The 15,403-nt window shown below is 42.5% G+C and overlaps 1 protein-coding gene across 3 annotated transcripts in view; it reads right to left on the reverse strand.

Annotated features, from left to right (window-relative positions):
- Window positions 1-767: 767 nt before the first annotated feature.
- Window positions 768-15,403, reverse strand: part of PLEKHA3 (pleckstrin homology domain containing A3) — a 71,228-nt gene continuing 56,592 nt past the window's right edge. For all 3 annotated transcript variants that reach the window (XM_033946468.1, XM_033946466.1, XM_033946467.1), the window contains 2 exons: window positions 9,851-9,963; window positions 768-1,168 (listed from right to left, as the gene is read on the reverse strand). In XM_033946468.1, coding sequence (XP_033802359.1) covers window positions 1,041-1,168; window positions 9,851-9,963 — 241 coding nt within the window. In that variant the 3' untranslated portion in view covers window positions 768-1,040. The remainder of the gene's footprint in view (window positions 1,169-9,850; window positions 9,964-15,403) is intronic.

Here is a 15,403-nt window from a genome sequence, read left to right on the forward strand (position 1 = left end):
CACCGGTGAAGGACCATCAATTTTGGAGTGGCCAGCTGGAAGGTATGAGCGTTCCTCTAACAGGACATTCAACTGAAAGGTACAGCGGGGGGGGGAGGGTAGAGTTAGGGGTGCGGGGGGGGCTGAGTCTTGGGAGAACTGTCAGTGAGAGGTGATGGGTTCTGGGGGGGGGGTCAAGTTCTGTGGGGTCGTGGCAGGAGTGCTTGCCTTGGGTGGGGTGGGGAAGATGGAGCTCCAGGGCAGCAAAGAGTGGGTATCCCTCTAACTGGCTGAGTTTGCGTGGGGGGTTACCTGCCACAGTCGCTCAGCTGATTGCAACAGATGGATTCCCTTAACACGATCAGCTGATGGCACGGGATCAGGCGTGATTCTCTAACTGGTGCATGCGACATGAGTGCTGGTTAGAGAACAGGGTCAGTGAGGCGGGGTTGGGCATCTGTCCTTTAGGGCTGACATGATTCTGTATAGGACAGTGGTGTGAGATTATCAGCCGCTTCCTAGGCGGCTGCAGAAACTGGTGTCCTATACAGAATTTACCCCTAAATGTCTAGTATAAATGATTCACTCATTAACCTATAGGCATGGATTTTTTTTTTTTATATAAAGGGATATTTCTAATATTAGGAATTTACAAACTCTGAGTGGCAAGTTGCTATAACAATGCATCAAGTTCATGCTAAGACCAATTGGTCTATGGCACAAGCAGCAGCTTTCAAAACTAAAAGATGTCAAAACTCAAAATAAAAAGCAGCATTGCATTCTATAAGTCTTTTTCACATATTATTTATAAATGCAAATTTTAACTAGTTACAACATCATTTGTTCAAAAAAAAAATGCACAAACTGAAAGTATTAAGAAAATACTTTTGCAAATGAACTATACAAAGATATTATACACTTCAAAGGTTTTCTTCCCTACATTATATTATAAAGTGCAGAGAAATCCTTCTAAAGAGAAATATGTACCCCTATCGCAATAGTATAACAAACGGCAGCTCTTGCATAGCAGTATTTATAGAAAGATTAATACTCTGATTTCTTCAGGTAGGAAAGGGTGACAGAGAGTCATTCGAATCTGATCTTTTCTTGGACAGAGATCTGTTTTCTTCAGGAATGGTTGCAGAGGTCAAATCCCCATTTAGTATGCTTCTTGCACAATGAGCAGGTCCTACGAAGACAATACAAACACTAGAATTATGTTCTTAAGACAATCTGGCAGAGTTTGGCAGATTTTGCCCAAATCAAAATTCTTGACACATAATAAATACTGGACAAACTACCACCTTTTTTAAGTTCCTTTGCAATAAAAATGTAAACACAATATTTGATAGCAGATAAAGACCAAAAATAATACCCCCTTCCTCCCTCCCCCGCAACTTATATCACAATAATATGTTCTTATTTAAACATTATTATTAAGTGTGCTCAGAATGCTAGAGAGACCAGCCTGGATCAAAACATTTTGACCTTGAGCAAGTCACTTAATCCTCCATTGCCCCAGGTACCATAGTTAGATTATGAGTCCACCAGGACAGATAGGGAAAATGCTTAATGTACCTGATTACTAGTCAATGCATTGTAAAGAGCTTTGATACTACCATGTTTCCCCGAAAATAAGCCCTATCATGATTTTCGGAGTAGGTCTTAATATAAGCCCTACTCCAAAAATAAGCTCTAGTAGTACGGTAGCAGCATTTTGCTCTGGCGCGTGCGTGCCTGTCCGCGCAGTTGGCAGGGGGGGTGGGTTGGTCTGCGTTCACGCGCCTCTGGACCCGCAGCATGCAACTGTCAAAGGAGTCTTGTTTCAGTGCGCATGTGCAGAAGGTGATGAGATGGGAAGGGAGCAGCTGCGCAAGCTACAGGACAGGCGTTTTGTATCACCAGAGCTTGCACACGCTCCAAGAAAATAAGGATACGCGAGGTCGGGGGAGGAGAGAGGGAGAAGTGCTCCAGGGAAACAAGGTTGCCGGGGAAGGGGGTATTCGTGCACACCAGTCAGTTGGCTGTTTGCGGAAGGTGTCTATCAACATCAGTCCGGTCTGAAAGAGAAGGGGAATGAGGGGATAGGCTTGGGGATTGCCCTTCCAGTCCATTAAAAAGGGGAGTGGGTGCCGTTTTCTGACAGGCTCCCTCTGTGGTATTGGATGCTGTCAGGTTTTATTGAGTGGTGTTTTTACCTGGTTCTGGGAGAAGTAGCTCTGATGATGAGGATGCAGGCAGTACAGTGGCCTTTTGACAAGAAGCTCTGCCCTACCCCATCTGTTCCAGGTTTGCAAACCAAAAATCTGCAGTTACTTACCTTGTTTCCCCAAAAATAAGACTTAGTGCATTTTTTGGGACCAAAATTAATATAAGACAGTGTCTTATTTTCGAGGAAACACGGTAGTGAAGGAAAGGCAGTATATCAAATAATAAAATAACCATAATCATTAACACTGGCTCCAGTACTTTCTAGGGTTCACTTTAAATGTGCCTGCCTAACATTCAAGATCTTGCATGGCACTCTTCCTCGTCTAATTCCACTATCTTGGAATTCTGCGAGACCTGATGCTACCAGATCCATCCAAAAACTTAAACTATCTTTCCCCTCGTTTAAAGGCGTTATCTATGCTGGTAAATTAGGGAAATCTCTTTTCTTCAAAATCACCGAGCTTTGGAATAACCTTCCTACCCAGCTGCGGAATCTGGGCTCCTTCCAATTATTCAGAAAACATCTGAAAACTTGCTCTCTTTATAATCACTAATTCTTATTATGTTTTTTTCCTTACTTTAAAGTATATGTAAACCGTGCAGAGCTCTATCTTTATAGAGAGGATGCGGTATATCAGCTTAAGGTTTAATTTAACACTGACTTAAAATTCAATCATTGCACCGTGTCCACAAATTATTATTTAACATAAAAAATTTCCATGATTGGAATTTAATACCCACAAATCAGGTACATGTTATCTATTCCAGTGGTTCCCAGCCCTGTCCAGGAGGATCCCCAGGCCAGTCGGGTTTTCAGGATAGCCCTAATGAATATGCATGGAGCAGATCTGCATGCCTGGCATCTCCATTATATGCAAATCTCTGTCATGCATATTCATTAGGGCTATCCTGAAAACCTGACTGGCCTGAGGGTCCTCCAGGACAGGGTTGGGAACCACTGATCTATTTGATATAAATTGCACTATCTCAATACAGGTCCCGGACCTCTAGAGGTTGTTTGCATTGTGCAGTTATAAAAATTGGGTTGAAACCATATAAGGATCCCCTGGATATGATATTTTAAAAAACTGAGTTTCTAAATTTATACTCTCATTTCAGCCAAATTAAGGAGCATAATTTTTCAGCTGAAAATTCATCTTAATTTAAGAGTTTGAAAGTTATGCTTATAAATGTATGAGCCTAATTTATGAGATCTATCCTGAAAATCAGTGCCAAGCTAAATTACCTACTCTAAATCAGCCCCTACAGCCAACCACTTATGCTCCTAAATTTATAAGTTCAGTGAAATATTGAGTATAAATTATACACTCAGTCCTAGTAAATTTTTCAGAGGCCAATTTATAAACATAATTCTCAAAGTTATTGCATAAACCCTTTGCATCCAGTGTTCAGTTAAAGGTGCTTGTATTTACTTATTTCGAATGCAACTTAAATGTTCCACTATCCTCAACTGAACACTGGATGCGAGCAGCGAAAAAGATCTTAAAATTGTGGTTTTGCAGCAAGTGTATTTACCCCAGGGTAGTAATATCTCCCCGAGTCTGTTGCGTAAAGAACAGAGATTAATTTATAAGTGGGACACATTAACCCCAAGGGGTTTTAACACAGATATCCAGTGAACATAGAACAAGCCCTTCCTTAGATTATGCATGTCAACAGCAACTCCTCCATCATATACAGTTTATTGGTAGTGAAAGGATTAAAAATCCATCTTGTGATTTAATGACTGAATAGTTAAGCATTTGGTATCAGGAGAACTGCAGTGGGAGGGAAGGGCATATCAGAATGGGTGGTTCCCTTGCTGTGTTTAGCAGAATTTCAGATTGAAAGGATTTCCTATGCTCATAACAAAAGCAGTGAGTTTGCCCTTATGGTAGGCTAAGTTAAGGAGGGGGGGAGAGGAGATATACACACATTTGGAAACTGAGAAGGACTAGGTCTTCTTATGTCCTCAGTAATGAGCAACGTAAGGTTTGCTGGATTTAGACTGTCCTTTTAAATCTAGCTGCAGATTGGGTGCGTACATTCAGTGTCTTAGCTAGAGGGCGTGTTTTGCTCGGAGGCTGCAGTTTGTTTTAAAAGGGAACAGACCGGCATGTAGCTGAACTGCATCCAAGTTAAAGTGGGGCAGAACGCTGGGGAGAGAGTTTCATGATGGTAAGTAAAGAATCCTCACACAGACCTGATCCCCCCCCAGAATCAAGCCAACTGAATGCCAACATTCAAAACAATTTTATCACGCTAAGCTTGATGTGCAGAATCTTCCTTGGATCAATTTCATTTTTAATTTCAAATACTAATTTTAACTTTATAAATATTGTTTCTTGCTTAATATATTCTAATTCATAAGTACTAAGCTTAGTAATTATGAATTTAAGGGGATCCCTCCCATGTTCATCTTCTAATGTGGCATATATCATTCAATGCAAAAAATGCAAAGAAGGATGTTACACTGGTGAAACAGGCCAGATGCTAAAGGCCAGGGTCAACTTACAGACATCATATTAAAAATTGCAATACCAACCAAGATGTCACCTCTGTTGGGCAACACTTTGGAAACACTGACCACTGCACCAATGATTTTATGGTGAGAATAATAAAAGGAAATTTTAAGTAAATTCAAGAATGCAAGACCTTTGACATTAAAATGATGAAATAAATACTTTTAATACCTACCAGACAGGACTTAAAGATCTTGGCTTTATTTCACACAACAAAGAAATTTAAAACTGCTTTGTCACCTGTCTCCTATTTATCCACCCACCCTTCTCTCTGATGAACTATCATCAAAATGCTTTCATGTTTTCCTTATATATACACCGATATTTGTCAACATTTGTTTATTTCTGATCTGAAGGGGGGTAACCTTCAAAAGCTCATCATAAAATGCACCGAGTTAGTCCAATAAAAAAGGTATTACCTTATTTCCTTTTTGTTTTATTTCTATGTACAGTCAAACCTCGATTTACAAGTGCCGCGGTTTGCAAGTGTTTTGCAAGACGAGCAAAACATTTGCAAAATCTGCACCTCGGAAACCAAGCTTGAATCGGTTTGCAAGCCCCCCCCTCCCGGCGATCCGGCATCCCCCATGCACCCAATTACTTACCCTGATCGATTACCCAAATCTGGCACCGGCATCAGCACCAACACACAGGACATGCCGGTGCCCGAAGATCCTCCCTGTTGCTTGTGCTGGGCCTTGAGCATCTGCGCATGCTCAAGGCCTTCTAGTTCTCGCTCGCTCTCTCTGAGATTCTCAGCTTTGCGGATCCTGGAGCTGCAGCCAATGAAACCTCAGAGACCAGATAGAGCCACCTCCAATTTAAGATTTAAAAAAAGCAGGCAATTAAGTAGAAACTGACAGAAAAAAAATCTGACAAGGTGGGCCATGAAAACTCATACATCTTTCTACCAGAAAGAAAATTATCAAAATGCCTAATCTTCCATTCTAGTACAAAAGGCATACGAGTCTTGATTGATTTTCAGAGGGTTGTGTTCGTGAGGAGCTAGCTAAAATAAAAGTAGACAAAGTGATGGGGCCAGATGGTGTACATCTGAGGGTGCTAAAGGAACTTAGGGAAGTTCTGGTAGCTCCGCAGACTGACCTTTTCAACGAGTCTCTAGAGTTGGGAGTAGTAACGGAGGACTGGAGAAGGGCAGATGTGGTCCTTCTCCACAAAAGTGGAAGTAAGGAAGAAGTAGGGAATTCCAGGCTGGTTAAGTCTGACTTCTGTGGTAAGCAAATTAATGGAAACACTTTTAAAACAAAGAATGGTGAAGTTTCTGGAATCCTGTGGATTACAGGACCGGAAGCAACATGGATTCACTAGAGGTAGGTCTTGTCAGACAAATCTGATCAATTTCTTTGACTGGGTGACCAGAGAATTGGATAGAGGGTGTGTACTTAGATTTTAGCAAAGCCTTTGACAGTGTTCCACACAGATGTCTAATAAATAAACTGAGTGCCCTCGAGATGGGTCCCAAAGTGACAGGCTGGGTCAAGAACTGGTTGAGTGAAAGGTGACAGAAGGTAGTGATCAATAGAGATCGCTCTGAGGAAAGAGGTGTTACCAGTGGTGCACCTCAAGGTTCTGGTCTTGGGCCTGTTCTGCCTCTTTGCAGATGATACCAAAATCTACAATAGAGTAGATACCCAGCATGGTGTGAATAACATGAAGAAAGACCCGGCGAAGATTGAAGAATGGTCTGAAATTTGGCAGCTAAAATTTAATGCTAAGAAATACAAGGTCATGTATTTGGTCTGCAAAAACCCGAGGGAGCGGTACAGATTAGGAGGTGAAGAACTTATGTGCAAGACAGATGAGTGGGTGTTATTGTATGTGATGATCTTAAGGTGGCGAAACAGGTTGGAAAGGTGACGGCAAAAGCTAGGAGGATGCTATGGTGCATAGGGAGAGGTATGGCCAGTAGGAAAAAGGAGGTATTGATGCCCCTGTATAAGTCTTTGGTAAGACCTCATTTAGAATACTGTATACAATTCTGGAGGCCACACCTTCAAAAAGATATAAAAAAAGATAAAGTCTGTCCAGAGGAAGGTTACTAAAATGGTGCGTGGTCTTCGTCATAAGGCATTTGGGGACAGACTTAAAGATCTCAATCTGTATACTTTGGAGAAAAGGCGGGAGAGGGGAGATATGCTAGAGACGTTTAAATACTTACATGATGTAAATGCGCATGAGTCGAGTCTCTTTAATTTGAAAGGAAGCTCTGGAATGAGAGGGCATAGGATGAAGTTAAGAGGTGATAGGTTGTGGAGTAATCTAAGGAAATACATTTTTTACAGAAAGGGTGGTAGATCCGTGGAACAGTCTCCCGGAAGAGGTGGTGGAGACAGATACTGTGTCTGAATTCAAGAGGGCCTGGGATAGGCACGTGGGATCTCTGGGACAGAGAAAAAAATAATGGTTACTGTGGATGGGAAGACTAGATGGACCATTTGGCCTTTATCTGCCATCATGTTTCTATCATTTCAAAAATCTTGAGAACATAGCATTTTGATGCTCTCAATACCATACTCTCAACAGGGTACAGTTTCAATGCTTCTAAGCCTCCATCTGACATTAAAAAAAAAAGTCATGCAGAGTAAGATCAAATCCCATCAAGCCCAGTCTCGGTAAAAAGTACCCAGCATGTCCCAAGTACATAGATTATAGCTCATGTCCAGGAATTAATAATGGCTCTTCAAAGTCTATCTAACAAAGAGTGATAAAAGCTCTTAAATTATTAAGCTTTGCTATAGTAATCTCTATCTCTATAACTATAGCCTCCAGCAGATGATGAACACACATACAGTATTCTATAATTTGACAACAAATCCTTTTTCATATAGTAATCAGTTGATATCTGATCTCATTGTTGAGAATGATCGCTACATTCCCGATGATGCAGTCCCAATATCTGGTGCAGCTCTTGAAACCCTTGAGATCGATGCAGACATCTATAGACTGGACTTAGAACAATAAAGATCCTCTCATGCTGATTTTCATGGCCACACAGACAATATGAAAGCACTGCAAGCAGCAATAATGGGTATCCATATAGAATATGGTCTTGTTGTACCGCCTGCACTTCTTAAAGCTACATAGAGCTTTTGGTAGATACATTTCATAGAAGAATACAGCTGAACAGCTGATGTACAATCAAATGACTCACTTTTTAAATTACACTCATGGCCAAGATGCCTTAAAATTGCGCAAAAAAAGAAGAAAAGAACAGATATAAAGTCTAATTAAGCAATTGTTAGGAAGAAATTAAACTAGTGAAAAAAAGCCCTCACAACTGTGACAAGTGAAAAAAACCATATTGGAAATTTTCTCATTAAGAGCACAGCAGGAAACATTTGATGGCGCTACAGTACAAAAAAAAAAAAAGACTGGGGGGGGGGGGGAGAGAGGTTGCAAGTGGGAAATCCATATCAAGTGCAAGTGGTCCAGCATATCAAAAGCTTCCAGATTAATGTAAACTAGGGAAGCTTCTCTATATGGGCTCTGTCAGATGTGAGGGCTTGTCTTCCTGTTGCCCTCAAAGAATTCATTCATTTTCACACCTACTTTGAGGAACAGTGCTGTGGTTATCCTAAGGCTGAACACACATTCAGTAATCCTCCATAATTTCAATAGCTGTGAGATTATTATTTAATATCTACTTGGCTCCACTTCTGACTCTTTGTCAATCAATTGGGTTTACAGTATACGCTTATGCCGACGACCTACAAATTCTACACCCCATTGACCCAACCAATCATTCTGAGATTCAGGCAATTAATCAAAAATTAAGTAAAATTCACGACTGGCTAAACATCAATAAATTATCACTGAGCATCTCAAAAACTAATACCCTCCTTTTCCCAGGAAAAGAGGGAGCGCAACTAATTTCCCCAATCATTATTGATAACATTCCACTATCATCAGTCACTACTATAAAAATTTTAGGTGTTCTCATAGACAATAAATTGACATTTCGACCTCAAATAAGCGCCTTAGTTAAAAATTGTTTTTATAAATTGAGAATGATCCGATCATTAGCCCCCCTTCTCAACATTAGTTCTCTCAATATTCTGATACATTCACTCGTTATATCGAAATTAGATTACTGCAACTCACTTTTAAAAGGAATATATCATAAAGACTTAAAACGTTTGCAGTTGATTCAAAATACTGCTATTAAGATAATCTCAGGAGCAAAGAAGTATGATCACGTAACCCCTCTTCTTCAAAATGCCCATTGGTTGCCAGTCTCACAAAGAGTAACATATAAAATCGCCCTTTTAACATTCGGAACTCTGCAGTCAAATGCCCCAGCCTTCATAGACAGATTACTGATTCCATACGACCCACCAAGATCCTTAAGGTCCATATCTCAATTTAATCTCAACATTCCTTCCCTAAAAAATATCGGCACACGCCGTACCTCAATTTTTTCAGTCACAGCCCCAACAATCTGGAACACTCTTCCACTATATTTAAAAATGGAAAAAAACTTAAAAAAATTTAAAAGTAACTTAAAATGTTTCCTTTTTAACGAAGCTTTTAACTGAAAAAAAAAAAAAAATAAAATAAAATAAAATAAAATAAAAATAAAGAGGCACATTTCAGACATCAAATCATTAATACTAGTTTTTAATTTATACCCTTCCCCCTAATTCCTTTTGTGTTTACCTTAAATGTTTCTTATTTTTATTTTATCAATTGTATTTCTTACCCCCTTTACCAATCGTGTCTATTGTATGCCTGTCTATAATTACCTAATACGTCAGTCATGTCGATCTTAAAAGTTTGTATTAAATGTTTTATTTTTTATCTGTAAAGTTATTTTTATTCTGTACAACGCTTTGAAGAAACGAAAAAGCGTTTAATCAAAAATTGAATAAACTATAAACTATATAAACCTAATGGTTAGTTCAGTGGCCCAAGGTCTAGGAAAACTGGGTTCAATTCCCATTGCAGCTCTGATCTGTTAAAATGTATTTAAAATTACTTACATACTACAAACAAATCTAAATTGTCTTAGCTGCAAATTAATAGGATGCACATACTATACTGCACTTAAAACTGCATCAATACAAGACAGATTATATTAACAATCAATTTAAGTGTTGCAATAAAAGTCATCCACTTACTTTCTGTATCTTCAACTGAAGCATCATAAGATTCAGTATCCGAATATGTTCTTCTGCGCCTCTGTGAGACTCGGTGGAGTGAAGAAATTGGTTCTTTCAGAATGTGGCTACTCCTGCATATTCAAAATAATTCATCAACTAAGATATGCATGAGGATAGACAATAGATTTCAATCTAGTCGCAGGGGTGTCCAACCTGCGGCCCGAGGGCCGCATGCGGTCCCGTGAAGTATTTTGTGCAGCCCCAGTCGAGGGCGATGCAGTGTTTTCCTCTGCTGCCCCCGGGTGTTTACCGTCTTGGTGGCTCCCTCCTCTGTCTTGCTGCAGCGTTTGCGCGTCCCTAGAAACATTGTTTTCGGCCAATGCGGCCCAGGGAAGCCAAAAGGTTGGACACCCCTGAAAGTGGATAAAGGACATTATATTATAATGCAAGAACCTTGGACTATAAGAAAACAAGGATACCACACACTAAATTTCATAAGAATTGTGGAAGATTCAACAAAACACATTTTGGTGTGCTATTTTTTCAGTTCAGTGTGTATACTATATATACAGTACATCTATATATAATAAAACCCAAAGCGTGCATACACACTTAGGGTTTCGTGATCCCTGCCGCCGTGTTTTCTGATCCGTGGACGAATTCTATTTTAGAACGCGGCGGCAGGGAACACTCTGGCCACTCCCCTCCTCTCGCCCTGACTCACTGTAAGGCTCGCTGTTCGTCATCGTCCCGTCCCCCCCCGCCGCATCCGAACCCCGTTGACCCTCCCACCGTGAGATGACCGACAAACCTCCTGGCTCCAGTAGTATCTGCCGCACTCTAAATACGCTGCTTTTGCAGCCTTCTACTGCCCTGATTTCCTCTGCTGCGTCCCCGATGATGTCATCAGGGATGCAGCAGAGAACATAAGAACTGCCATCTCCGGATCAGACCCATGGTCCATCGAGTCCGGCGATCCGCACACGCAGAGGCCCAGTCAGGTATACACCTGATGTAGTTTTAGTCACCCATATCCCTCTATGCCTCTCGTAAGGAGATGTGCATCTAATTTGCCTTTGAATCCCAGCACAGTGGATTCCTTAATAACCTCCTTTGGGAGAGCATTCCAGGCGTCTACCACTTGCTGCGTAAAGCAGAACTTCCTGACATTTGTCCTGGACTTGTCCCCCCTTAGCTTCAAACCATGTCCTCTTGTCCGTGTCGCGTTGGACAATGTAAATAATTTATTTTCCTGCTCTATTTTATCAATGCCTTTCAGCATTTTGAACGTCTCGATCATGTCCCCTCGCAGCCTCCTCTTCTCAAGGGAGAACAGTCCCAGTTTCTTGAGTCGTTCCTCATATTCCAAGTTCTCCATACCTCTTATTAACTTCGTTGCTCGTCTCTGCACCCTCTCCAGCAGTTTTATATCCTTCTTTAGGTTGGGAGACCAATGTTGGACACAGTATTCCAAGTGTGGTCTGACCATTGCTCTATAAAGCGGCATTATGACTTTCTCCGATCTACTCGTGATTCCTTTCTTTATCATGCCTAACATTCTGTTTGCTTTCTTTGCCGCTGCCGCATTGTGCCGACGGCTTCAGGGTCCTATCTATCAGTACACCCAGGTCCTTTTCTTGTTCGCTCTTACCCAGAGTTGCGCCTGACATTCTATACTCGTGTTCCTTATTCTTACTACCTAAATGCATTACTTTGCATTTCTCCACGTTGAACTTCATCTGCCATTGCTCTGCCCATTTCTCTAACTGATACAAGTCGCTCTGGAGTTCCTCGCTATCCTCCTGCGATCTGATTGCCCGGCATAGCTTTGTGTCGTCTGCAAACTTAATGATCTCACTGGATATTCCGTCTTCCAGGTCATTGATATAAATATTAAATAGGATCGGCCCAAGCACTGAGCCCTGGGGCACACCACTAGTCACTTTCTCCCAGTCTGAGAACTTCCCATTTATGCCCACTCTCTGCTTTCTGTTTTCCAGCCATTTGCCTATCCACCTTTGTATATTCCTTGGCTTTCTATTCCATGGCTTTGTAGTTTCCTGAGAAGTCTTTCATGTGGAACTTTGTCGAATGCTTTCTGGAAGTCCAAATATATTCCTTTCTATTCCATGGCTTTGTAGTTTCCTGAGAAGTCTTTCATGTGGAACTTTGTCGAATGCTTTCTGGAAGTCCAAATATATTATGTCCACCGGCATTCCACTATCAATTTGCTTGTTCACGGTCTCAAAAAATTGAAGTAAATTCGTTAAACATGATTTCCCTTTCCTGAACCCATGTTGACTGGGTTTCATCAAGTCGTGTGTATCTAGGTGCCGGACTATGCTATCCTTGATCAGTGCTTCAACCATCTTTCCAGGGACAGACGTAAGGCTCACAGGTCTGTAGTTGCCCGGTTCCCCTCTCGACCCTTTTTTGAAAATTGGCGTGACATTCGCTATCTTCCAGTCCTCTGGTATCTGTCCAGTTCTGATTGTCAGATTGGCAAGTTTTTGCAATAGCTCTCCGATTTCAACCTTCAATTCCTTTAAAACTCTCGGGTGAATTACATCCGGTCCAGGGGATTTGTCACTTTTAAGTTTGTCGATCTGGTAGTATATCTGGTCCAACTCCACTTCAACTGTGGTGAGGCTGTCTTCTATTACTCCACTAAACACTTTCACTGCTTCTGGTATTTTAGCGGTATCCTCCTCCGTAAAGACGGACGCAAAGAAGGAATTTAGTTTGTCTGCAATTTGTTTATCTTCCTTGATGTACCCTTTTCTTCCCTGGTCGTCCAGGGGTCCCACCGCCTCTTTTACGGGTTTTTTCCCTTTCACGTATCTAAAGAAGGGTTTGAAGTTTTTGGCCTCTTGCGCTATTTTTTCCTCATAGTCCTTTTTGGCATCCCTCACCGCCTTGTGACATTTCTTCTGATCATCTTTATGTTTTTTCCATGCTTCGGTTGTTTTCATGTGTTTCCATTTTTTGAAAGAGTCCTTCTTTTCTTTTATGGCTTCCCTCACCTGTCTGGTAAGCCATGCCGGTTCTCCCTTACCTTTTGTTCTCCCCTCTTTGGAGATCCTCGGAATGTGGAGATTTTGTGCTTCTGTGATAGTATTTTTCAGTAGGGACCATGCCTGGTCTACCGTTTCAAGTTTGTCCACCTTTTTCTTGAGTCGTTGTTTCACCATGGCTCTCATGCGATCGTATTTGCCCTTTTTAAAGTTTGGTTAAGGTTTTGGCACGTTTTCTATTCCCGATGTCAAGCTTAAAGTTGATCACATTGTGATCGCTCGTCCCCAGCGGTACCGTAACTTCTACTTCTTTTGTCGGTCCCGTGAGGCCATTTAGTACCAAGTCCAGGGTGGCGTTGACTCTTGTCGGCTCTTTTACCATTTGTTCCAGGAAGCAATCCCCTAGCACCTCCAGGAACTTGGCCTCCTTGCCGCAGTTGGAGGTTCCTAGTTTCCAGTCTATCCTCGGGAAATTGAAGTCTCCCAATATTATTACATTGCCCGTCTTGCATTCTTGTTTGATTTCCTCTATCATTTCTGAGTCAGTTTCCTCCGCCTGTCCTGGGGGATGATAGTAAAGGCCAATTTTCGTGTCTGCGCTGTTTTGGCCAGGAATCTTGATCCAGAGGGACTCTAGCTTCTCTTTCGTTTCCGTCATAGCCACTTCAACAGATTCTATTCCTTCCTGAACATATAGGGCAATACCTCCACCTTTCTGCCCTACTCGATCTCTTCTATATAGTTTGTATCCCTGTAGTACGGTGTCCCATTTGTTTTCTTCATTCCACCATGTTTCTGTTATGCCAATGATTTCCAACTTATCATGTCTTGCTATTGTCTCTAGTTCCCCCATTTTGTTTCCTAGACTTCTAGCATTCGTATACATACATTTGAGTTCTCTTCGTGTTACCTTTTTGGACTTTCTACTCTTTGCTGTCCCTACTGTTTCTTTGACGTTATCCCTAACCGCTCCAGTGTTGTCTCCCTTGTTTGCTGTGCGGTCATCCCCTCCTGTGTCTGAGTTGTCCCTTCCTGCCTTGTCTTCCTTATTTGCTGTCAGGTCGTCCCCTCCTGTGTACGAGTAGTAGCCCATGGCTCCTTCATCGGGGCATCCTGTCGTCCATGCCATCGACTGGTGGTCGACTGTCGGCTTTCCCCTATTTGTTAGTTTAAAGCCTTCTCGATGGCCTTCTTCATGTTGCCTGCCAAAACTCTTGCTCCTTCCTTGTTGAGGTGTAGTCCATCCTTTCTGTAGTACTTGCTTTTTCCCCAGAACGCCGTCCAGTTGCGCACGAAGTCAAAGCCTTCTTCTTCGTACCATCGTCTCATCCAGGCGTTAATAGCTTGCAATTCCCCTTGTCTCTTTCCATCCGCTCTTGGTACTGGGAGGATCTCGGAGAAGGCCACCTTCACATCCCTGATCTTCAGCTGTCTTCCAAGTGAGCGGAGCTGGCCCTTCATCTCTTCCCTGTCATACTTCCGTCCGCTCACATCATTTGTTCCCACGTGGATGAGTACAGCAGTATCCTCTCCCCCTGTGCTGTCTATGATACTGGAGATCCTGTTGGCCACGTCCTTCACTCCTGCTCCAGGCAGACAGGTGACGACTCTGTCCTTTCTTCCTCCTGCGGTGTGGCAGTAGAAGGCCGCGAAGCAGCGTATTTAGAATGCTGCGGACGCTGCTGGAGCCAGGAGGTTTGTCGGTCATCTCGCGGTGGGAGGGTCGGATGGGAGGGTCAGTGGGGTCGGCTGCATGGCGGCGACACTGGTGGGGGGGAGATGGAAAGATGCTGCTCAAGAGTTCTACCGCACAGGGGAATGGGAGGAAGGGATAGAAAAATGCTGGGTTCTATTGCACAGGGAGATGGGCGGGAGGGAGGGAGGCAGGCTTTAGGGGTGGGGGTGGGGCAAAGTTTGAAAGGCAGTGAGGGGGGACATAGGAAGGAGGCACTGGGGGCACTAAGGACATAGGAGGCACTGAGGGCACTAAGGACATGGGAAGGAGGTACTGGGGGCACTAAGGACATAGGAAGGAGGCAATGAGGGCACTAAGGACATAGGAAGAAGGCAATGAGGGCACTAAGGACATAGGATGGAACACTAAGGACATAGGAAGGTGGCACTGGGGCACTAAGGGCATAGGAAGGCGGCAATGAGGGCACTAAGGACACAGGAAGGTGGCACTGGGGGCACTAAGGACATAGGAAGGAGGCACTGAGGGCACTAAGGACACAGGAAGGGGGCCATAGAGAGACAGGCAGGCATGGCGCAACAGAGAAATACAAGCAGGCAGGGAGCCAGGGAGAGACACAGACAGAAAGAATGACAGACAGCGTCCAAAAAGAGAGAGACAAAGAAAAAAAAAAAAAAAAGAGAGACAGACATCTACTCTAGCACCCGTTAATGTAATGGGCTTAAAACACTAGTCTATTTTTACAATACTTCTGCTTCAAATATTCTATGTATTTTGTATTTTATGTAAGTATTAAGTTTGTGCAGGAGTGATGTTGCTTCCATCTAAGTAATGCCTGCAGTGCAAGAGAAGCCCAAGGAAGGA

Source organism: Geotrypetes seraphini, chromosome 5 (assembly GCF_902459505.1).
Source record: "Geotrypetes seraphini chromosome 5, aGeoSer1.1, whole genome shotgun sequence".
Classification (NCBI taxonomy): domain Eukaryota; kingdom Metazoa; phylum Chordata; class Amphibia; order Gymnophiona; family Dermophiidae; genus Geotrypetes; species Geotrypetes seraphini.